The sequence below is a fragment of the Passer montanus genome, unplaced genomic scaffold (genome assembly GCF_014805655.1).
Source record: "Passer montanus isolate IOZ18808 unplaced genomic scaffold, ASM1480565v1 scaffold22, whole genome shotgun sequence".
In the NCBI taxonomy this organism is placed as follows: domain Eukaryota; kingdom Metazoa; phylum Chordata; class Aves; order Passeriformes; family Passeridae; genus Passer; species Passer montanus.
Genome location: NW_024366815.1, coordinates 11,491,775 through 11,517,665, shown reverse-complemented (window position 1 = coordinate 11,517,665; position 25,891 = coordinate 11,491,775). Strand labels below are relative to the sequence as shown.

The window sequence follows — 25,891 nt, the reverse complement described above, 5'->3', positions numbered from 1 at the left end:
CCTTGTCTTTTCCAGAGTCAACAATCCCAATTCTCCCAGCCTTTCCTCACAGTAGAGGTACTCCATCCTACTGATTTTGTGGCCCTCCTTTTCATTCATCCCAACAGATCCATGTCCTGCTGGGGACCCTGTCCCTGAAAATTGGGAAATAAACTCTCCATCATATTTGTTAGACTAACATTATTTCATTAGCAGTGCTGAATGCAGGGCTAGTTATCTTCAAAGCATACATGCCCAGTAACCTCAGAGACCAGGTTAAATTCCTGAAACTATTGTATTTTCATGTTTCCTGAAAACATGCATATATGTTGATTATTTACTCTTGTTTGGATATGGTTCCAGATCTTCTGACGAATCTTTTCTCCTTGGGAGTATCTCAAATATGTCATCAGGTCATAATGTACTTCTCTTATCATTCTTTGCTCTGACATACAGTCCTTGTTCTCAAAACTGAGATATTACTGATAGAAGTAAACAAGATAGCATTAACTGGAACAAGTTTATTAGTCACAGATGTAGAGAGTTAGCACAAGGCCACATTAATCTCTGGTATTTGTACTAAGCACTGTATGTACAAAATGAGACATTAACAATGAATATAGGGGTCGTGCTCTATTTGCTAAATTTAAAAGAATTTCTATCACTTTCCTCCACTGCTGCATAGATATCTTCTTACAGGACTGTTTGGCAACAACCCCAGAGCTGCTGCAGCCCTGCAGGTGGGGTCTGAGCAGAGCAGAGCAGAGGGGCAGAATCCCCTCCCTGGCCCTGCTGCCCACCCTGCTCTGGATGCAGCCCAGCACACGTGTGGCTCTCTGGGCTGGGAGTGCCCATGGCTGGCTCATGTCCAGCCTCTCAGCCCCAGCACCCCCAGCCCCTTCTGGGCAGGACTGCTGTGATCTGTCCATCCCCAGCCTGGGCTGGTGCCAGGGCTGCTCTGACCCAGGTTCAGCAGCAGCTGGTCTTGTGGTTCCTATGGTCCACCTCTGGATCCTGTCCAGGTCTCTCTGGATGGCATCCCAGCCTGCAAGCACCACTCAGCCTAGGGTCATCTGCAAATTCACAGAGCCAAATTCACTTGACCCCTTTAAGTCATTACTGAAGATATTAAATAACAATTAAATAACCCACTATGAAGCCCTGATGGAAACATCTTGTCACTGATGTCCACTGGGATTCTGAGCCATGCTCCACTACCCTCTGAATATGACAGTCCAACTACTTCCCAATCCACATCACAGTTTACCCATCAAATCCATCACAATCCAATTTGGAGAGAAGGATGTTGTGGGATACAAGATCAGTTCCAGCTGCATTTTAGGACATGCAATATGGCAGGATAACAGGGCAATACAAAACTAAAGGGAATACACAGGAGATGGAAAATTAGTCATAATTTCAATAATGTCTGCATGTGGCAGCAATGGCTGCTTATCCTGCTCCTTCCCATCCAGCATATCAAGCAAAGGCTTCTCCAGCAGGCAGGCATGTGTGTATGATTTGTATCACTAAGTCCCTGAAATTGTCTGTTTTTCAAGCTCTGTTATTTTTATATGTGTTAATCAGGTTTTAAATATGCATTTATCAAGGAAAAGAAGAAAACTGTTTAAATAACAACAGTCTCCACTTCTTGGGAAATTCTGCTTACCTAGGAGCCTCTTTGCTTCCTTTTTACTACAAAATTCTCCCTTGTTCTTCCTCGTGTCTCAGAAGACTGCTCCCATTTCTCTTGTAGCTGACTGCTGGTTTATTTAGCCACTTCAGAAGAGGCTAAATAGCCACTTTGAGATGCCCATGTAAGAAATGCTTCATCTCAGTGCAGAGAACATTCAGGTCTTGGAAAGGTCCCCTCACTCACTTGCATACACTTGGTCCTAGCCCATCCTAGGGCAGCCATGCATAGCCCACCCAGCAGTGCAATAGGTAGGAACCACGTGCAGACAGTCTGGCACGTGGAAGAACAGAAGGTTAAGAGAAGTACGAATGCATGCCTGCCCTGCAGGTTTTGGAGACAGGGGAGATGGAAGATTAACATGAGTGCTGTGGGGGACTAGTACAGGCATCCACACTGGGTGACACAAATGAGTGAAGACTACAGGTCATGAATATACATGATCTCCCAGGTCCCAGCTGATGCTATGAGTTTAGGCTGTGATCTCTTCCTAGTAGTATAAACATAGGCTAAGCTTGGAGATGAATAAATGAGTATGGCCATACATGCACAGAGGATGTATAAAGCTAGTGTTTATCAAGAGTTCGATAAACGTACATGTAATGTAATTTAACATTTGGGTTTTAATCCATTCCACTTCCCTCTTGTTTGGAGTCTTTCTGTAATATTGTGGGTAGTGGGAGTTTTTTGCGACCAAATAATAGTCACAATAGTAAATGTGACAGTGGTTTGACAGGAGTAGATGGCAAGGAGCACTTGATTACTTCACAGAGACAGAACTATGAGGGAGACATTTTAATTGGGTCATGATAGTTAAAGAAAGCTCCCCTTGCATTCTAAAATGCTTCTCAGATCTTCTGCAAGTCTAGTTGCTTCTGGATCCAGACCTGGCCAACAGTTTATATCTAAAGGATTGTACGTGCACAATCAATCCCTTGTATCACTTAATTGAGATTTAAAATTTTCAGTGTATTAATTTCCAATTCACTTATCAAGTATCTGATGAGATGAATACTCTCTCATCCCTGAGGATTAACTTCTTCAGAAGTTAAGAAGTGTCCTTACTCAAGAGATGCCATTGTATATCCCACTGCTGTGCTGGAGAGCTCAAGAGGCTGTGGGCTATCCACTACTTAAAGGGTAAGATGAGACACTTAAAGACATATATGCATGCTCTCTTCAAATATTAGTTTCTTCCAAAGTTGACTTGAGTTGAATCTTAACCAGCACTATGAGTAGTGGATGAACTGCTAAAATCAGCCCTTGTCTTTCATGTTATGTCTGCCTTGAATTGATTTTTAGCAAGGTGCTGGTCCAGACACATCTAATATGACTGCTGATAGTGGTTATCACTAAATCAGGAAATAAAGGTCAGGATGGAGGGGACGTGGAGGAGAGGGAGGTGAGCCCACTCCCACAGAAATTAATTAATTAACTTACTAAAAAGTAAAGTACTGCAGAAATTCAAGAAGAGCTGCTCACCTAACAGTGAGGCTTTGTTGTTTTCAGGGGGTTTTAGGGAAAACTTTAAGCGATAACAACAGTTTCCTATTGCAGTTTCTCTTATTTTCTCTGTATTTTTCAGCTCAGGGTTTTCCTTAGACATGGGTGGTGTCTTTGTTTCAAGAAAAACTCCATTCCCTGAACAGTTATTGGAGCTCCAGTGCCATCATCAGTTGCAGATGCAAATCTCTTCTGCAGTGGCAAGGCATGCATGCAGCCACACATTCAACCCTGTTTAAGACAACAGCCATGTGGATCTATTCAGACATAATGACACTTTTAAAAATAAAATATTTTTTTAGTGCTTAGTTTTCCCTTGAATTCTTGTTCTTGAGAAGCTAACAAGTCTCAGAGTTAATAAAATTTTTATTTTTCAGTATATTTAATGTATAATTGATTTTAAAAGTAATATTTAGACCAGGCTACTTACTGTCTTGAGTGAGCAGAACAAGTTCATGGAAAACAGGGTGTTACCTTGAAAGAATGAAAATACCTTGACTAAAATGTGCAATAATTCCTATTTGATGACAGGAACCTCTGCTTTCAGCTGAGTCAGAAGACTGGTCTTAGTCTGAGAAAACAGTTAATATAAGATAATGTTTTATTACTGTTACATAAATGATTTTTTTTTTAGGTGCCTGTAGGAAGCAATGTTTTCAATGTCACCATTTCAAATTTAAATGCTATGTCTTCATACATTGTTCAGCTCAGATGCATAACCAAGGATGGTCTCAACTGTGTTTGCATTTGGGGCAAGGAGATTTTGGTCCCTCACAGTAAGTAAAATGTACTACTTACAGGTAGTAAGTATGAATGTAAAGGCTTTTCCAAATTTTGTGTCATATTAATGACATAAAGATGAACATCAGAATTATGCATTTGAGTGCATGTCTCCATCTTTTTCCATGTCTACCAGAACTCATGAACAAGCCAAGAATATCATATAATGTAACTACACAAGTCTCTCCAGGAAGAAGAAGTGTTCTTCTGAAGTGGGAGGTAAGGTTCACTTCGAGTCTGGGTACCTTCTGTTGTATATGCTTATATGTGTATATTTATTTCTTACATTGCAGGGAAAACCAGACTTTCTCATTGTATTGAGTCTATACTTGATAGGCAAAAGGCACTGAATATTGTATACTTGCTGCAAAATTAATTGCATCTGTATGTTGATGATTTAGGAGCTAGAAACTAACAGGGAAAAAGTATATCAATTTATATTCTCAAAAAAATTACTAAAACTTCCCTTCTTTTTCAGGGAAAAACATGTTTTTATTTTAAGAGCTTCCAGCTTAATCCAAAATTTCTCACAAGATATGTGTATCTGCCTTTTAAAATAGTAAATGTCTTCCTGTCTATGTTACTCCAAAAGTATCCAATTATTTCATTAAGATAACCCAGCCTCACAGCTTCATGATATCTACACTATTAATTTTGTGCCAGAAATAACAGATAATCTTGATTTTAGAAATAATCCTTGAAGTATTCACAGGCCTTCATGTATTTAGTTTCTGTCTATATTGCAGTAATTTCCATTTCTGTGCACTCATTTTCCAATCTCTTATTAAGATTAGTACAGTAAAATAATGAGTGTACCACCACCAGGAATTTCTACCAATGGATATTGAACACATTCCAAATTTGTAGCATAATTGCTAGCATTTGTCTTTAAAGATACCTAATCAAGCCTTAGAAGATGAGGATATCCAGAGGCATAAATTTCAATTAAACACCTCTCATTAACTTTCAAGTTCCTGAAAATGAGGAATATGTTCCACTGAAATGTAGAGAATGTTACAGATGCATCACTGATGTTATTACTAATTGCATACACATAACTAAGATCTCAATTAAGGAAAATTCTTAATTGTGTGCTCAAATCCTCTCAATTTAAGCATGCTCTTAATTTTAAGGAAATGCTTTGCTTTATTGATTCTCAATGACCTAATTAAAACAGGATGATTTTATCCCCATCATTAAAGACTACATTTTGTTTATAAAATTAAATTCCTCTTGATTTTCTGCATGGGACATAACAGCACTTATAGAATGATAATGTTTTTCCTCTTGCTAGGTAGCACAAAGTGAGCATGTCCTTGGATATTTTGTTAATGTGGAAAGAATACCCAACAGTTGCAACCACCCACCAAATCACATCTCTCTCAAAGACAGAAAAATTCTTGTTAATCTCTCCATGGCTTACTATAGACTTAACATTTCTGCCTATAATGAAGCAGGAGAATCTCCACGAGCTGTCTACATTGTCCCAGAATTCTCTGTAGCAGGTATTTACCTTATCATCTATTCACAATAATGGTGGGGAAGTTTTATGACCTAAGGCTACTTTTTCACAGATTTTGGGATAGGTGAAAGCATTCTATTTAATATATATTAAGCTAATATTTTACATACTAGGAGTCAGAATTGTTTCTTAAGAAGGTGCTTCAGTAGGAGTTAACAGACTAGCAATGTAATATTCATTTTAGCACTTCTTTCTTTGTCAAGCTAGAGAAAGTACCATGTGTTGGACCTACTTAGGAAAAAGGTGGATTTTACTTAGGAAAATGGTTTATGGACTGTCCTCAATATCAAGTAGGTGCCAGTGGTTTAAAAAGTTCACAGAACTACATGCAAGTCTAAGTTCTTGAGCTAAATAACTATTAACAGACCTGCTACTGTCCTTTATTTCAGTATTACTCAAACTGGCGCATAGGAAAATGAATAGATAGGATGTACATGCCACATTAGGATGTACATGTCGCATTCTAATGAAGATGTAAGCTCTTCTGAGGCCTAAGTAGACAGTTTTGTCATTTAAAGAATAAACTCATTGTATAATGTCTTTGTTAGAATATAAATTAGTTTCATGTGTTACAGTCTTGAGGTGGATTTATTGCAATATAGAAGAAGTTCTCTTACAAAGTAAGATTTTTTTAAATTCAGCTATAGCATTCACAATAAGGAAGTGTGCAAGTACCCTTGTTGATCTTCTGATAGCTGCAAATGATTGCTTATCCAGAATTTCCTAACACTCACTTCATGTTGTTCTCCTTTTCCTTGCAAAGAGGTAACAACTTGATTTTGCCTTTACATTTCAGTCTCTTAGCTCTCTCTTTTATCTCTGATAAAATATATCCTACCAGCTCAAGCCACCTTTTGACTGACAGTTAGCTGTCTGCTGAACCTCTGAGCCTGTATTTCATGGCTCTCTCCAGATGCCTGCTTCTGTTTGATTGTACTTTAGTGCAACTTCTCTGTACCTATCATTAATTATTGAGAGGATACAGAGTATTAAGTGCATTAGGATAAATTCCTTCTCAGCACACACAGCTGAGTCAGTCAGCTACTACAGTAATTTTCTTTACACAATGACAGAACCAACTGTTTTGGAAAAGACCTCTGAAATTGAGTCAAACTTATTGTCTAACATTATCCTGTCAACGTGACTATGGCACTAAAGTGACACATCATCCACTCTTTCCTTAAACATTTCCAGGGACAGTGACCACCACCCTGCACAGCCCATTCCAATGCTCAAACTCTCTTTCTGTGAAGAAATTCCTTCCAATGCTGAGCCTAAACCTCCCCTGGCACAGCTTAAGACTATGTCTCTTATCCTATGGCTCATTGCTTTGGAGAAGAGACTGACGCCCACCATCTAGGTCCTCCTTTCAGGCAGTTGTAGAGAGTCATAAGGTCCCCCCTTGAGCCTCCTTTTCTCCAGAATAAACAATCCCAGCCATCTCAGACAGCCGCAGGTCCCTCAGACAGCCACAGCTCCCTCACAATTAATTTGCCTTTCTTGTATTCATTTCCAGACAGGAGATAAAATGGGCAATGTTTATGTGTCTCACAAGGTCCCCTTTTTACCTCAAAATGGCAGGTTGCCCTTTTCCTTCCTTAGTGTTAGTCCGAAGATCTTTCCTAGTTTGATAGCCTGTCTTTTAAAATGTCAAAATCTTCAAGATCCTTTCAGAAAATTCAAAATATATGCATATGAAATCATCTAGCTATGATCTATCATTAGCCCCTTCTCCTCCATCCCTGCTCAGGTAAGCACTATTTCAGAGTTTCTCCATGTGTAGTAGCTGCTAGAGGCTCACAGGAGGTTACTCAGCATCACCTGACATCTTTCTCCTGAGGCTTGAAGCAGCCACTTAATTTCAAACAATCAGAAATCAGGAAAAGTCTGGTACAACAATCCACATTGTAATTCCTAGACACCATTGCAACATAGTAAATGCTAAGCTTCTTCTATTGAAATACTATTGTAAACCTTACTATGATAAGTCATCTGCAATGTTGCTATATTTGCTTAATGAATAATCTTTAAAAAACAGAACAAAAAGGGAGAAAGAAAGAACAATAGGGGAGAAAACTGCTTTCCTGTTTATTGACCTTTAATTATGTATTTGTTCACAGACTTGCCTGGTCAAATCCATGTCAAAAGCCAGGGAAAAACAGCAGTTGTCACATGGACTCCAGAATACAATCCAAAATGTTTTGTGGTTGACTGGGGCACTAGTAAAGAGAACATGCACATGAAAATGGTATCTACGGCTACCAGAAATTTCACATTAGGTAACAGCAACCACCACACCTCCTACAGAAGCACCCTTTCATTTTTTGGTCATTTTTGGTCGGGCAGAGTAGGGCTTTTGTTCTGTTTTTAATGGGAAACTGAAGATCCCTGCAGATAAGTACAGCTCCTAATATTTGTCCAGTACTGATGACTATCAGTTAATGCTTGGCAACATTAAGGCAGATAAAAAGAAAAGTTTTCGTTAGGGTTCTTCTGGATACTTGGGCAAGAAATGCAGCTAAGCTACTGGTACAATGTCTCTCCTTGCCCACATTTGAGGCAGACCTATACATTACTGGCTTTAAAAAAAACCTTTCATCTTGTACCTAGGTAAGCTTATCTTTCAATATAAACTGCTCTGTTACAGACTCCCTAAGATTAATTTTTATTTTTATACTTGTGTCTATACCTGTCAAAGCCTAAATTCTCAGCTCTAGTATTCTGCTTACCATGCTAAACATGATGTGCTTCAGTCAGGGATTTCTATGTGGAACAGATACTGAAATTTTTGATTAAAATCATGTAGGTAACTCTGGCAAAGGCCATTCAGCACTGGTTTTTTATGTACAATAGACAATATTTAGCTTCAGATCTCTACAAAGTCTTCTAGAGAGTGCACTATTTAACTTCATCCTTCTGCAGTATCTGTAGTGCCACATTACATCTAGGTTTTTTGCTTGGGCTTATATGTTCTAGCTGAGGGGGAAATACCTATCCCTGAAATAAGATAACTACAGCCATTTTAGTTCCTAATTTCTCCTTCAGCAGCTAAAGCCTCCCATGGGGAGACTATAAACATACCTGTCATCTTCTAAATGAAAACCCATGTTTTGTCCCATTCTGGTTTTGAAATAGTTTACATAAAGCATCTACAGACACTGAAAAAGGATGTACATATTTTGTACTCAGTGGAAAGCACGATACACTTTTGCTATGCTATGAGTTTCAGAAAGCAAAGACTATGCAGAAAAATCTATGAAGCTGTTGTCTTTCTTCTTCTTCTTTGTAATTTATAACTTTTAAGTAGACTTTGATATATCTTTATTTGTTTTCCAGACAATTTTCAGCCATATAAGTTGTACAAAATAATGGTACATGCATCTGATGTGTGTCAGTGTGAAAGTTTCATAAGACATGAAGAGACTTTTGGAGTGACCCACTTTTACTTCGTTGAAGGAGGTATTCTTTCCCTTTGTGTAACCCCACCCTCTATATTTCTTCTTGTTTCCTGTTTGTAGCAGTAAAAGGAAGACTACACAAAATTTCTTTTCCAGGTGACTGAACAGCTTTCTCCAGTCAGCATTGCCTTTATTCTTAGCAGTCATGCCCTGGCAGTGAATGACCTGAATGCTGTTCCTTACTGACACATCCACAGAAATATTTTTATTATGTGCGACATTACCAAAAATAACAGAAGGATGGTCCCAGACCCATGTGGCTCAAATTCAAATTAAATCAGATTTTCCAATCCCAATTTCATAGTCCCTTGTATTGCAAGTTGAAATGAGTACTGTTGCAATTGGAGTAAGATATTCATAATGAGACTATCACAATTTCTACCTACTTTGGTATTGTTTAAGGTGAGGGGTTTTTACTCTATGGGACTTTGCTTTTCTCTTGCACCCTTTACATTGCATTTATAGCATCTAGAGTTTGGCAAGAACTCTCTTGGAAACAGCTAGTTTTCAGTCTTGTATGTCCATTGCACAGGTATTGATGCAGAACTCAATTATCTGATTTTTAAAAGTTCCTAGGACTGGTCCCACTAATGTGACAGTTCTGAATATTACAAAGCATTCTGCACTTGTGAAGTGGACTGAAATAGCTGCAGAAGATTGCTTGGGCTTTCTCCAAGGATACAGGATCAGTTACACGGATTCATCAAGGAAAAAGTCTCCAGGTAAGTCACCACTGCCAGAACAGAGCAGCAGCTCAGGGTCATGAAAGAAAAGCTTCCTTCAAACCATTAAGTCTACTGAGTTATTTAAGATTTTTGAGCAAATTGAGTGCTCTGCTCTCAAAGGTCAGCTCCTGGTTAGACTTTCAATGCTCTAGTTACTCCCATGAACGCTTAAAATTTTCTAGTTTTTATCTCAAATTAAATATTGCTATTTCCTTTAAAATTACATTTATAAGACTACAGCAGAATTCTCTAGGACCACTTAAAAAATATATACATTTTCACTATTACAATTTCAGTCACAACACTTTTATGTTTCATTGCACCTCATCCAAGCTTGAGTCTGAGCCTTTCTCTAAGATGTAAGACGTTCTATATGTCGTATTTCAATTCAATTAGCAGTTTGTATTTCTTACCTGTTTCCAAATAAACCATTATAAATTTAATTTTGGAAACATTTTATTAAATTGGTAGTTTTTATGTCTAAGTTTGGATAACCTTAAAGGTCTTTTCCAACCTTAATAAACTACAAATGATTAAACTTCTACACATAGAAATAAATGTGAATTCAAACCACTTGAGTTTTCAATTTAAAAATATCCCCATATTATTTTGATAAACATTTTCTTTCTGGTCTAGAGTGGAAAGTCTCTTTGCCATAAGTAATAATATGTTAACTTTGTACGTACTGGCTTTCAAATAAAATTGAAGATGTGCTAGGGAAGGCAAATATCAAGTAAGAGCTGACAAAGGGAGATAGTAAGAGTTCTATAATACATGTTGACCTATGCCTTTAGAGAATCATAAAAGGGCTTCTGGAGATTCTATTCCACTTAAATACATACAAGAGGAAGCAGAATAGGAACATCCAGGGCTGAACTTAATTTTATTTTTTTTCCTCTACCTTAACCAGTCAATACAGCAATGACATGGCACCCAATTGCCATTTTTTCCAGGCAGGAAGTATAATTTTACTGGAGAATTTGAGGGAAGCAGGTCCATAGGTTACAGCATCACATCCTCTTCTGTGAAGATCTTAAGTCCACAATGGCAAACTTAAGAAGTAGTCTCTGCCCAAAGGCATCCTTACAACATGGCAGTTTCTAGGTTATTCTGGCCAAGAGAAAAGTCACTGCACAATCAGAAAAGACAGGCTGAGCTGAAAGCCTCACAAAGCAGGTAAAGCAGAAAGCACAGCCCTGTTTCTGTACTGAATAATGAGTAATAGCCCTGGCATAAATCAAGCTAAACCACTACTGACTACTGGAGTGAGAGTAAAGTATATGATAAGGGCTAGTCCTAATGTTAACTCTTATAGTCAACATAGGAACAACTGTTCAGCATGTTAGATGATTATATTTTCCTCTCATAAAAAGCAGCCTTCTGTATTCATCACTTGTGATGGTTTGACCCTGGCTGGATATCAGTCACTGGCTGCCAGAGCTGCTCTATCCCCTCTGCAAGTGGACAGGGGAGAGAAAATGTAACAAAATATTCACAGGTTGAGATAAGTACTAGGAGATATCACACATTACCACATGAGCAAAACAGACTTGACTTGGGGAAATTAATGGAATTTATTGCTGATGAAATTTAGAGTAGGATAATGACAAGTAAAACAAACCTTTAAAACACCTTTCTCCACCACTCCCTCCTTCCCAGGCTCTAGCTCTTCCCCACCAGCAGCACTGGGAGACACAGATTGTAACACAGTGTTACAGTCAGTTCATCACAGATTGTTTCTGCCACTGCGCAGCGAGTCCTTCTCCTGATCTGGCATGGGTTGCCAGAGAGGGAGAGAAAATGTAACAAAATATTCACAGGTTGAGATAAGTACTAGGAGATATCACACATTATCACATGAGCAAAACAGACTTGACTTGGGGAAATTAATGGAATTTATTGCTGATGAAATTTAGAGTAGGATAATGACAAGTAAAACAAACCTTTAAAACACCTTTCTCCACCACTCCCTCCTTCCCAGGCTCTAGCTCTTCCCCACCAGCAGCACTGGGAGACACAGATTGTAACACAGTGTTACAGTCAGTTCATCACAGATTGTTTCTGCCACTGCGCAGCGAGTCCTTCTCCTGATCTGGCATGGGTTGCCTCCCATGGGAGACAGTTCTCCCATTGACTTCTCCAGCATGAGTCCATCCCATGGGCTACAGTTCTGCACTAACTGCTCCAGTATCCACAGTGTTTACTTCCTACAGGGTGAAGTCCTTCAGGCACAGCCTGCTCCAGCGTGTATCTCCCACAGGGTCACAAGTCCTACCAGCAAAGCTGCTCCACTGTGGGCTCCTCTCTCCATGGGTCTGGCGGTCCTGTCAGGACTCTGCTCCAGCCCAGACTTCCCACAGGGTCACAGCCTCCTCTCAGGCATCCACCTGCTCTGGCCTGGGTCTCTTCCAGGGGCTGCAGGTGGATCTCTGCATCCCCTGGGACCTCCATGGGGATGCAGCTGCCTCACCATGGTCTCACCACAGGCTGCAGGGGAACCTCAGCTCTGTGCCTGGAGCACCTCCTGCCCCTCCTTCACCAACCTTGATGTCAGCAGGGCTGCTCCTCTCACATATTGTCACCCTGATCTTTGGCTGCAATTATATTTGCAGAGTAACTTTTTTTTTTCCTTCTTAAATCTGTTATCACAGAGCCATTTGTAATGGCTCAGCCTTGGCCAGCAGCACATCCATCCTGGGGCCAGCTGGGATTGGCTCTGTTGGACATGGGAAGCTTCTGGCAGCCTCTCACAGAAGCCACACATGCAGAACCCCTGCTACCAAAACTTGGCCATACAAACCCAATACAGCCTTGGTGTGTCAGAAGCTCATGCTTTCAACCTCTGGATTTAAAATGTACATACATATTTTGGAGAAATCTTGTACCCATCCAAAGAACATCTGCACAGTCTGGTTTCCTTCAGGAAAAGCAGATGAGGATCAGGATTTCCTTCAGGAAAACCAGATGAGGATCAGGGCACTGAAATTTTGCCATTTGTCCAGTCATCTGCACTGACACATGCTCAGCCATGAGAGTTCATCTAATCATCTCCTAAAACTTCTTGTGTTTCAGCTGTTACTCTCAACGCTTCTACCACAAGTTACCATCTTACTGGACTGAAAGAAAAGACCACCTATCGTGTGCAGATTTCAGGATTCACTAATGCTGGGGAGGGACCTCTGACTGTTTCACAACCTTTCAGCACTCCAAAATATGGTACTGTGGAACTCCTATGCACCTGCATTACCCGGCATGAATTTTTGCTTTTTGTTCTCCCAGTGTTCACCTACAAGGTTTATTAGTCAATCCTCAGTTACTGAGAGCAGGCACAAAAAATTGTTCCTCTGCAAGACGTAAACTTTGTGTCACAGAACAAAGCATTTAATTACCTGTATATTACCTGTATTTCATTACCTACTATACACGGAACTTGGCTAGGGTTTTTCATCTCTGAAACCTTGTCTGACCTTTTTGTGCTAGCTATGTGCACAAATATATATCTTTATTTATTGTCAATTACTGTCTAGATTTCAGCAGATGAAATTTCTGCCTGTGACTAGTAATGAATGTTCCAATCATCTGCTTTTGGTAAAATCCTGAGCAGTCATGTAAAATTGGCTTCCGGAGCCATTAACTGCAAAAATAAAGGATTAAGTACCTTTCAATTGCTCCTAGTGTGGGTGAACACTAACCAAAGTATCTTTTGCTTTCTGATAATTTAAGTACATTCTAAGTAACAGCTTCTTTAGGTCATTGGCAAAAGTTTGCTTTTCTCAGAAGTGCTTGGATAGGCTAAAACCAATACAGTTACATTTAAAAAGTCTAAAAAACTTAAAATCATATGAGGTTGGCTAAACTTAGTCTTTCAAACATTTTAACACCTCATCAGTTAAACTAAAACTAACGCTGCCACAGACTTTTTTGTTTGACCACAGCTTCCCTTAATGAATACTTCTAAATAAAAAAATAAAAGAACATGCTAAGATGGTATCAGGAACCTGTGATATTCAGAAACAGAAGTACGCAAATGGTTTCTCCCCACAGCAGCTTTTTTGTATTAAGTGAAGGACGTATAAAACCATACCACTGATTAGTTAAAAATGTAAAGCAGAGATTAAAAAAAAGAAATTTAAAATCTTCCTTGAAATCAACAGGATTTGCACCCTTCCACCCCCCACTGAAAACTTTCTCCTGTCAACACATGATATTAAAGTCTCTCCCTGGAACTTTTCTTCAGGACTCTATTTCACTCATCTTACCAAGTATTATTTGGAAAGTATTCAACTTTTCAGTAAAGTAACAAAAATGCAGAGTGAAATTAACACAACATTTTAAAATATCAATTAATTATATTGAATTTAAATATTATATATACTGTTTTTAGCTCTTCCCAAACATTTCAGAGATTATTTAATCCATTAGAAGTATCTCAGGTTTCTTTGCTATAAAAAACAAATTTCAGCAACAGAACAATTTGCAGCTTTCCAAACTGGTTTTGGACTTTAGGTAGCAGTTTGGTTAAAAAAAAAAAAAAAAAGAAAAAACCCACAAACTATTGTTGGGTGATGGGTAGGAAAAGAAAAAGCAAGTGGCTTTTTTTTTTGTCAATATCAGTAACACAATCATGAACTGACCACACTCTACAGCCACTATTTCTAAACTGTTGATGTCTTCTGTAACGAAGGAAACATCAAAAATCTACAACAGAGACCTCTACACTGACTCACTCTTAACATCACAGGCAGTTTTGGTTCTTATGTTAGCCTGAGCATTTTTTCAACCTTTCTTAACCTCTCAAACACTTTCTCCTCTTTAGGTAGGTGGGATCTTGATAGAAAATATCTCAAACAAGTATTAAGAGGCAATAAGAGACATAGGTTTCCTTCAAGGATTGACAAATGACTGATAAAGTGGTCTTAATGATCTTAAAAGTTAAAGCATGGACACCTTCTAAAAACACAAACTGTGTTATTGCTATCAGGACCAGGCATGACCTCTCAAAACAACCTAAAGCAAAATAAAACCCAACCAAATAAAAAGCCCACAAACAAACAAACAAAACCCCCAGAAAACAAAAACCAAAACCAACCAACCAACCAACCAAAAAAAAAAACCCCTCAAACACAACTAGTAAATCCTGAAATCGATAAAAAGCCACTTTCACTCAAATAGTTTCATATTAAGTCAGATGTGCATGAGGGTCCTGACTTGTTAAACAAGCTAGAGCTCATATAACATCATGAGAAGGAAAAAGAACACTTGACAGGTTGCAGAAATGGACAAAGAACCACCTGAAATTCAGCAAGGGCAAGTGCAGGGTCCTGCACTGGGGAGGAACAGCCCCAGGCACCAGCCCAGCCTGGGGCTGACCTGCTGGGGAGCAGCTCTGTGGAGAAGGACCTGGGGGTCCTGGTGGACAGCAAGCTGTCCATGAGCCAGCAGCGTGTCCTGGTGGCCAAGAATGCCAATGGTATCCTGAGGGCATTGGGAAGAGCAGTGCCAGCAGGTGGAGGGAGGTGATCCTGCCCCTCTACTCAGCCCTGGTGAGGCCTCACCTGGAGTGCTGTGTCCAGTTCTGGGCTCCTCAGGACAACAGAGACATGGAGCTCCTGGGGTGGGTCCAGTGGAGGGTTGCAAAGGTGTTTAGGAAACTGGAATACCTTATTAGCGAGGAAAGGCTGAGAGAGCTGGGCCTTTTTATCATGGAGAGGAGGTAACAGAGAGGGGACCTTTTCCATGTATACAAACACCCTAAGGGCAAGTGTCAGGAAAATGGGGCCAGATTCTTTTCTGTGGTGCCCAATGACACAACAAAAGGCAATGAGCATAAACTGAAACACAGGACTTTCCACCTGAACAATAAGAACTTCTTTACTGTTACGGTGATAAAGTACAAGAAGAGATTGCCCAGAGAAGCTTGGGAGTCTTCTTCCCTAGAGATACTCAAAACCTGCCTGGATGCAATCCTGTTTCATCCGCTTTAGGTGAACCTGCTTTAGCAGGGGATTAGAATAAATGGTCTTCAGAGATCCCTCCCAATCCCAACCATTCCATCATCCTGTGATACCTAGATATCTTAAAAATACAAACCTGAAAAGCTCATGCTCCTCTGAGAATACCAGCGTTAATTTTAACTAGATTTTACTTAAGCTCCAGAACATGTGTAAAGTTGGCTTTGACTTCTGTTTGAAATATTTCTCTCATGAAGTTAGTAAGGTCTTTCTGTTCTTAACACCATAAATCTAATTCAAGCTTTCTGTTTCCCATCAGATAAAGGAGAACTTGAAGGTTTTGTGATTGGTCTTTGTTTCAGCATGATACTCATTCTGGTTTTTGCACCTCTCACTTGTTCTCTGGTGATTAAAAGGTAAGAACAGAATATTGGCTGGAGTTGTTAGCAGCACTCTTGTTTTGCTCAGCTCTGAGTTTCATAACACTGAGTCTTTTTTGTCATTAAAGGCAACACAACTCAAAAAACACACAACACAAAAGCCATCACAGTAATCTCACAATGAGAGCAATTAAAAGCCACTATAAGCTGATTAAAATAGTAAAACAAGTTTGTAAAAAATCTGTATTCATTAGCTTTTGATTCCTTTATCTGACTACCTCCTGTCACAAACCTTCTTAGAAAGAGCCAGGACCATTTCTCACATTGGGACATATGCTATAGATATATAGATAAAGCATGCATTTGATGATTTTTATCTAAGATGGTTTTTGCACACATTTGGATATTAAATTTATAAAGTATGCATATAAGCACATAATGACAAGGAGCAATATATGAATGAGCAGGAACAAGAGAGAATAACAAGGGTGACTATAATGTCTGGCAGTGGTCCTCTTATTTTTTGAAAAATTGTTTTCTTCAATAATAATTTATTCATCTCCACATAATAATCTGAAGTACAATATCAGAGGCATACACTATGACTAAAAGGTTTGCATAGTAATGGGTTCTAATAACAATTGCATACAACCACTCATTACTATTTGGTGTCCTAGAACACTACCTTCCCTTTCTCTCCTCTTCACAAAGCACCAGCCTCAGAAGGTGAAAGCACAACTGCTAAAGGACAGATGGCACGACCTGTGGCTTGAGAGCTACACAGCATGACATAGCCTGCTTTAGCTTTAAACTCTTGTCCTTGCCACTGGGAAGCAGACTTTGCATTTTCAGACTGTATTTTACGTTGCACTGTGTCTGATACAAGAGTTTTGACAAGAACTTCTGTTTTCTTCTAGTTTTGATCTAGAGCAAACTTCATTGTGATCAACATAAGACCACACAATTATCTGGGCCCAATGGGAAAGAGGAAAGGGGAAAAAACAAAACACAAAACAACCAGGCAGCACCGCGCAGCCCAGCATAGCTCTACAAAATAGTGCTTAAATGTGTACATTTTTAGTAATATTGAACACTTTGAACTGAGATAAAAGGTCTCAGTGATGCCCTCATCTCTATTGCCTTCTTGATTTGTAAGAGAGGAGTCACCAGCCAGCCAAACACCCATCTTCACAGGATCAGCAGGAGAATCAGTACCTTTACAGCCACAGTTTTCACCTCCAACCACAGCCTAAGCAGAGGCAAACTACCCTAAAGCTAATGAAGTCTAGCTTTAATTTCAAAACTGAAAAACTCTGAAGCCAACACTAAGGCAGAGTGATGGACTACTTAAAGTCTCAGCCTCTCTTACAGCTTTGTTGAGGCTTTTTTTATGGAGGTGAGACACTGCATGTAGTAGGTCCCAGAATGAGCCAAACTCAGTCAGGAAAGAGCAGGAGTTGTGTTGTCTCCTTAGAGCTTCTTCCAGACTACCAGCCCCATTGCACAGGGGCTGAATGCCAGAGTATCTTGCTCTTTGTTTTCAGGGGAAAGGAAACTTCTAAGTCAAAGCCCAGGAGCAAATACTTACTAAAACAAGCTTTGTCCTGTAGTCCTCAAGGAAGATGGAGGATTTGTGGAAACGATTACAAATTAGATGTAAGGGTTAAAAGTACAGAAAGAGACAAAATTGCCAGTACTTTCACAGCTCCTTTGTCATTAAACAAGGATGCTAATCATCATTAACACAGTATTTCAGTGTAGACTACCAAGTTTGGTCTTTAGCTTTTAATTAGCATTATGCTTAAATGTCTCTATAGAACACCCTTTTTTTATGGTTACAAAAATGTTAATATGTTATGTATGAACAGTAATTAATTTAAATGCATAGGAAATGTCAGTCATATAACCTGATGTTTAATGTAAAATACTTCTTTACAGGCTGAAAATATCATATTGGCACAGTGTACCCACACCCAGAAACAGCACTGCACTCCAAGATATGGTAAGTACTCTTCTCACAGCATGAAAAAATACACAGGGGAGATCTTTGATTAATCTATAGTGCTAGTTATCTGTCCTTCCACACTTTACTCAAGAAAATGTTTAGTATCAATTGCTTGGAAGCCAGAGTAATATTCAAAATATAGGATGGGGGATAGTTTCTCTTTAGGCATAGGCTGTATATACTTTTAAATATAATAAAGGTCTCAGACTTTTTTACATTTACTTTTACATTTACATTTACATTTACATTTACTTCTTTTGCATTTACATTTAGTACATTGTAAAGTATTTTTAAAGACATGATCCTTAAAAGAACAAAGCAAAGTTGAATGGAGGTAGGTGGAGTCTAAAGAGAGAAAATCAGGGTTTTTTGGCCATCTGGACCAAATCTCATGGGACAAGCCAATTAAACCTGAAGTATCTCCATTATTTTCCTTACCATAAAATTAATTTCTATCAAGTCTAACCATTAACCAGTCAGTGTTCACCAACTCAAACTGATTATTATGTACAAGTTATTTAAATTACAAAGTAGTGAATTGTGGCCTAATTCAGGAGAAGTATTACTACAGAGGTCATGTAACATGGTGTTCTCTGAAGTCTGCTCCTCAGCTTGCCTCCAAAGCAATCCAGGGGCTCTGACTGGCAGCTGGTAGCTGTCTGAGGAGCACCTACCAGTACACAGGCACCAAGGTGCAGCAGCATGCTCACACCTTGCACACAGCTTTCTCATATATTTTGGTAAGTGTACCTGACTTTCAGCACTTATTTTCCTAAATAAGCAGGAAAACCAGTGGTTAGGAAAAAATAGAGCTATTAGAATCAGCTGCTGGAGACCACATTATCCACTTTTGCCTATTATTGGACTTACCTTGGCCTTCTTGCCTTCCCCCTTTTAACAAGATTTCTGCTGCAGTTTTGGTGACATCTGATACTGAAAGTCCTCCTTTTAGAACACCTAAGTTTATCTTTTCAGTCTCGGACCACCTATGATTGTGTTTTTGTAGCAGGAATTAGTACTGCTTTCCTTTATAAATCTCTTTTTCTGTAAGACTTGAATTTAATTTGGCACTTGACAATCTAGTAGCTTCTCTCACGAGCTTTAACAAGCAGCCTTCTACCTCATAAAATTTTGGGCATTGGCTACGTAGGTATCTACTATCCAGAATTGGGATACAGAGTGAAGTAATCAGAAACAAATTTCAGATAATCTGCTGATAATCAGAATTTTTGCTGAACATCAGCATTGCTTCCTGCAACAGAGCTAGTATGGATTTTCATATTCCAGACCAGGACTTCACTTGCTTTCTTCTTTCTTCCACCCAAATGTAGATAAAGAAGTGATGAGTTCAGAGCTAGTCATCAGGTAGCCGTTTTGCAATGAAGGATTGCAAGTGAAATACGCTGAGACTGCATGATACAGAAAGGACAAGTAGGTTTTACGAACCACAGTGTCATTTTGACATAAAATGCATAGAACCAAAATATATTAATTTAAAATGCCTTTAACTTTTCCTGCAGAGGCAAAGCAACTGTCAAAGAAAATGAAGTCTGTATTAACCATGCGAGGTAGAGAATATTGTAATGCTGATAACATGTCAGACACAGAAATATCACATAACATATAATGGTTTGGGAGAAAGCAGAAAAAGCACTATGTCAGGAGACAGTACAATGAACAGTTTATCTGATATGTTTTCTAGAAGTAATTTGGTATTCTGAACATTCATTTGAGTTTTAGTCGTTCCAAGACTGAACCACATCAGTTTAGTTAATCAATTTAGCAACTCTTGACAGAAACAAAAATAATCCAAAAAAGACAGCAAGACAACTTGTTGTCCAGTAATGCAGGGGATTACTTAACAAAATATAAGGAAATCATACAAAGTTTATGGTACAGAGCAGCAGGAGGAACTGAAGACACTCTCATTACAGAGACCAGGAAAATGAACTATGGGGAACTAAAATGTCAGTCACCCAAACCAGCCTCCTGTTTTTCATATATAGCCAAGATTATTTGAAGATGCTTCTTCTTCATCCCCTATTGCTTCTTTCAGACAGAATCCTAGCGTTGCTCTGTTGTTTAGAAAAGACCTCTGTGATCATCAAGTCTAAGCATTAACCAGCACCGTTGTGTTCACCACTGATCCATGTCTCCAGGTGACACATGTAGACTTTTTCCAAACACTCAGGGGTGGTGAATCCACCACATCCCTGGACAGCCTGACCACCCTTTTAGAGAAGAAATTCTTTCTAATATCCAATTTAAACCTTTCCTGGTGCAGCTTGAGGCCATTTCCTTTCATCCTATCACTTGTTACCTAGGCAAAGAGACCAAGTCCCACCTGGCTACAGCCTCCTTTCGGGCCCTGCTGGCCACACCATGGCTGATCCAGGCCAGGATGCCTTTGGCCTTCTTGGCCACCTGGGCACACCCTGGCTCATGGTCAGCCTCTGTCAGCAGCACCCCCAGGTCCTTTCCAGCCTCTCTGTCCCAGCCTGTGGCACTGCCTGGGGTTGCTGTGACCCAGGGGCAGGACCCAGCACTGGGCCTTGCTGAACCTCACACCATTGGCCTCAGCCCATGATCCAGCCTGCCCAGATCCCTCTGCAGAGCCTCCCTGCCCTCCAGCAGATCAGCACTCCCACCCAGCTTGGTGTCACCTGCAAACTGACTGAGGGTGCACTCCATGAGATCATTGGTGAGGATATTAAACAGGACTGGCCCCAGTACTGAGCCCTGGGGAGCAGCACTGGTGACTGAACCCCAGCTGGATGTGACTCTGCTCACCACCACACTCCGGGCCCAGCCATCCAGGCAGGTTTTTACCCAGTGAATAATGTAACTGCCCAGGCCAGGAGCACCCTGTTTATACGGGAGAATTCTGTGGGAAATGGTATCACACACTTTGCTAAAGTCCAGGTAGACATAATACCTGTTTCAGATTTGGTAGCTTTGGAATTTGGGCTGCTCTTCATAAAATAATATTACAATGAATGTACATATCATACAGATCTTTATTCAAAACAAGGCAGAAATTAACCATGCAGTCATGACTACTTATCTCATTAAAAGAGAAAAAGAGAGATATTTTATTTAGTACTCCCGTGACTTCAAAGAACAACATTTTCATTTCTCAGTCAGATCACAACTTGTAAGAAAAAAGAAAATAAAAAACAATGCACACTTACTTATTTCTTGCAAAAAAGCCCAGTGTAAACAAGATTAGAGCAAGTGCGGACACAGAGGCAAGGGAGGAAGGAAAGAAAAAGTCTAATAGCTATACCAGCCTGCCCATAATTTAGAAAACATTATGGCAAACAGAAAGAACTAGAAGGAAAATAAGGAAGCTTGGTGTTACCAACTGTTCTTCATTTAAGCATCCATTTGTTACCTCCAGGTATACTCAGATCACAACATGGTGTGAAGTTTAATAACAAAATGTTCATAGCAGCCGACAGCTTAATTTTGTCTGGCTGCTGTTCAAGTTGCTGCCTTTTTACAGTAATATATTTGCTAAATTTTTTGAAAGCAGAACAGCATATCATGAGGCTTATATTTTATCATCACTACTTTTGGTCCAAAGTAAACATAAAAGCAAGAAAAATTAGTTAAATACTATGGGACCAGGGAAGATGGTCCTTTAGATTAGGTATTTTCAGTCTTATTTCTAAAACCAAATATGAGCTAAAATGGATTAATTAGCGTATTATTCTTTTTTCTTGCTTTCTCTCACAGGCTAATTGGAAACCTCTTTCAAGGTCGCTGCTTCAAGCCCTGTCAGACAATGATACCACCAGCCTTTTTGTCATAGAGCATGAATCAAAGGTTCCTCTGACGCTAGAGCCCTCCACAGACAGTGGAGAAGACAGCAAGCATGACACCTGCCAGTCAGAAAAACCTAGCAATAATATAGACATGAGCCCGAGGCATGAAGAAATCCCTGCAGAAGCAGTTACAAGTGAAGAAGACACCATTTCCGTGGAAGTACCACTCTTGAATGATTATGCCAGCATGGAGTTTAGTCAGAAAGCCCTGATGAGTCTGGCAGTGAGCACGCCTGAAAGAGCTGCTCATCCTCATCTGAAAATGGAACTAAGCAGTAAGCCAGCACAAACTGTGCAGAAGGTTTTGTTTGCTTCCCAGGACTACCTCAAACAAAGCCAGGTGGTACTTCTGCCATCTGGACCAAATTTCGTGGGACAAGACAATTAAACCTGAAGCATCTTCATTATTTTCCTTACCATAAAATGAAGTTCCAGATCTTGTTGTACTTCAGTGGAGCCACTAGGATCATATGGGACAGTGAGCTTGTGACAATAGTTATCCCCACTACAGTCAGTTTCTTTGGTGAAATAGATTGATTGTATTATTAGATTAGTTATTTCACCACAGTCATCCAGTGGAAAGTCCCACCGTCTTCACACAGGCAAAATTTCTAGGAACTTACATGAAAAATCTTTCAGTAAAGTACCTCTTGCTTGGTATTTTGTTCCAGGGCATTCAGGGGCCATTCAAGGCTTCCACTCTAAGCACAATGTCACTGTAGATATCAGAAAAATTCTCTACTCATTATGACCAGCTTCAGATCTGATTTTCAGATCCAGTAAATTCTTCACCAAAAAAAATTCCAGCAAAAGTATCTACCACTTCAAAGAAGATATCCAGTTGGTCAAAGCTGGTCACAGAAATTAGTGCAAATCTTTCAAATTAGGAATCAAAAGTTTGCTTGTTGATCTACGTAAAACACCATTAGTGCTTTACATTCCAGAACTTTACAACTTTTGTCATTGCAGATAAATAGTGCTGTGTCAGTGAAGATGATAATAAGTTTCATTAACAGTAGAAGTTGTTACTTGTATTAAATTAAGGCTGTTTCCTCCTGCAATTACCCACACATTCAGAAAAACACATCCATAATTTGTGATGAGGTGTAGCTGCAGATATGTTTTCACACTGCAATGACAATAACTGTTAAACAGACTTCAGGAGCTGAACAGATATTTCAAGTACCCATACCTCGAAAGATTGCATGGAAGAGGAGCCATTGGAATACAAGGGATAAAAGGGTCTTCCTCAATATGCTTTCGATGCAACTCTATCATGTATCTCCACAATGCAAGGAGCCTGAACCATTTTCAGGCTTACAAATTTCTCAGTCATGAACTCTCCAAGCATTAATGGTCTGCATTTATTGTAGAAGATCCAGTTTATTGCTGTTGTCTCAAGTTTAAGGAGCATTTTATTAAAATTGCTTTGTGGAGAAAGAAATTGATCAACTGTATCATAAGCACCAGAGAATCCATAGATGGACATTTTTTAAAATTTCCTCATTAAAAAAATGAAGGATGATTGGCATTCACACAAATATTTCCACTCATACTAGGCAGTATGAATTATAGAATAGCTGTGCTTGCAAAAACTCAGAGAAATTCCATATCCCCACTTCACTGATTCAGTGAGAATCCATAACAAAAGCTAGGTTATTCATTTTCCTTGTTTATATTCACTCCCTCTTTAACTGTATCTCTCTATATATCTGTTAAGACTGCCAGGAACAAACCTGCATTTCACTGTGGCTTATGCACTGTATTTTTCCTTAGCCCTTAAAATTCGCTGTTCTCCCACAAACCAGTGTGTACTCATAGCTGTTAAATTTTGCAGTCGAAACAAGGGGTAAGAGAAGCACTCCCTAGAGATTGCACAACTTTGGACAGTCTTTTAAATATCTTTCTTCTTTTTCTGAACTTTAATCTGGTGACTTTGCCTGATTTGAATTTAAGAGAACTCAAATGATCCTGCTATTAGTGGAGCTATTTTCATTTGTAATATCAAGTAGTGCTATTGAAATGCTCTTACAAACAATGAAGTCCTGACATATAATCTTTATCAAGTAATCATAATTTGTCCCTTTCCAGAATATAAGAATTGCTCATTACTTACAGTATTTCTTTCATTTCTGGTCAAAGAAACTTATTTTCCTGGTGCATACCTTCAATAGCTTTACTCATCCCTGTAAACACCAAATTCTTCTTTTCTCACTCTGCACCTAACAAACCAATACGTATTATTCTGTAATGGATGTATTAAGTAAGTAAGTAGAACCAAACCAAAGGCTTGCAAGCAATTTCAGTATATGAAACAGTATTGATACTTGAAACTCAACAGACAGCTTGGGCTTTTAACCTGGTGATTATCAACTCCACTCTACTAGCCATTGTCTGACATCTTGCTACAGAAAATTGGTATAGCAGAACAGGGGAGTTGTGCTAGAACCACCCATGGATATTAAACAGAAGGCAAAGATGTATTCTACTTTCAGTTATCAAGTTCACAACATATGTAATTCTTAATTGATCTCATTAGAGCAATATTTGCACAATGGCCATGAACAGTACATTTGGGGGAATAAGAGATACATGAAAAATCCTGGTGTAGAGATTAGAAATAAATTCAAAACTCATCACATCATGACTTATACTTTGAGAGAAAAGAAAGAACCTTTTATGTAGAGAGAAATAGAAAACCACATTTGCTAAATAGTTTCATGCAGCCAAAAAGGAGGTTTAATTGGAATAATGTACTTACTCTGTGAGACAGGATTAGGAGATATACCAGGCTCAGGTCTTCAGGTTAAGGAAAAATAGATGTCTGTGGTATGTGGTTTTGGTTGGCTCTCCTGTGGAGATTTTTTAGTTCAGTTCATCTAGTTTTACTCCCTGATCTCTTCTGGCATTTTAAAAAATAGTGACTGCAGAAGCCTTCTTACATAAATAAACATGTAAGATAGCTTATCCCATGTGTTACAGTACTGTTCAAGTGGTTAGTGTAGTGTTCTTAGCATATTCTTAGCTTCAATATATGTTACGTTGAGTGAAATTGCAGATATGAAGGTTCAGGATCACAAAAGACAAGGTATGTTATAATTAAATTTTTGCTGTTTTTTCACTGTCAGCATAGCTCTGGATGATTACTGTCAGCATTAGTGAGAATTTAGACAAGGTGAAAGCTCAGACAACATTAGACCTGGAAACACATCATCATCATCATCATTTATAGCATGGGATATTATACTGCGAGGTTACAGTACTTTAGCATTTTGTATTTACAGAGAAATGAAAGTAATACCTAGTCTCTAATACAGCACAAAGCTAGGTTAGTACACATGTATTTTTCTGGTATCCAGAGTAGATGTTTTTTCTCGCATGGACATGAAGATTTTTTATTATTTTTAATTTTTTATTGTATTTTTTATTTAGTGCTTAAAGTCAGACTACAGTGCAGTAGTTAACTCTGAAAATTAACACTGTATCAGCGACAAAACAAACAAGGACTAACCCTGGAACAGGAGATTGCAGCAACCACAACACCACAGAGGTTTTTTCTGCATTAGTTAACAAGTGAATAATAATATCTACCAAATATCTACAAATTCCCCCAGAATCTAAGCCTTTAAGCTAAGAGCTTTAACCCTTACAGCCACTTTTATGGCACAATAGTGTCTGCATTCAAGCAGAGCTGTCTGGAAAGCAGGGAACACAGGGGCATCCTGTCAACTCAAGTCATTATTGAGTCACAGTTATTGCTACAAAAATTGTCAAATAATGAAGAACTTCATAATAGATCTCTGATTACAGAAGATACTCTTGGCTCGGTGTCACAGACTCTTGGCCTGCCTGTTTCTCTAACTCAATGCCACTGTGTGTCTGCTGCCTGAATGAGGTTAAATGTGTTCTGGTACAACGTTGATGGAATTGTATGAACCTAGGTAATAAAACTTGTAACGGCTTACGCCACTTACTTCTGAGCACTGTTTGTAGAAGACTGCTAAGAGAAATCACTCCATGCCAGTGGTGTTAGGATGGGAATAATCTTATCCTCATACCTATTTCAAT

General features: G+C 39.1%; 1 protein-coding gene across 1 annotated transcript in view; it reads left to right on the top strand.

The window, feature by feature from the left end:
- Nucleotides 1-25,891, top strand: part of LOC120502523 (leukemia inhibitory factor receptor-like) — a 111,770-nt gene extending 85,879 nt beyond the window's left edge. The window contains exons 8-17 of the mRNA XM_039710019.1: nucleotides 3,810-3,951; nucleotides 4,092-4,174; nucleotides 5,250-5,460; nucleotides 7,598-7,756; nucleotides 8,814-8,936; nucleotides 9,505-9,657; nucleotides 12,733-12,876; nucleotides 15,931-16,027; nucleotides 17,930-17,993; nucleotides 21,735-25,891. Coding sequence (XP_039565953.1) covers nucleotides 3,810-3,951; nucleotides 4,092-4,174; nucleotides 5,250-5,460; nucleotides 7,598-7,756; nucleotides 8,814-8,936; nucleotides 9,505-9,657; nucleotides 12,733-12,876; nucleotides 15,931-16,027; nucleotides 17,930-17,993; nucleotides 21,735-22,211 — 1,653 coding nt within the window. The 3' untranslated portion in view covers nucleotides 22,212-25,891. The remainder of the gene's footprint in view (nucleotides 1-3,809; nucleotides 3,952-4,091; nucleotides 4,175-5,249; nucleotides 5,461-7,597; nucleotides 7,757-8,813; nucleotides 8,937-9,504; nucleotides 9,658-12,732; nucleotides 12,877-15,930; nucleotides 16,028-17,929; nucleotides 17,994-21,734) is intronic.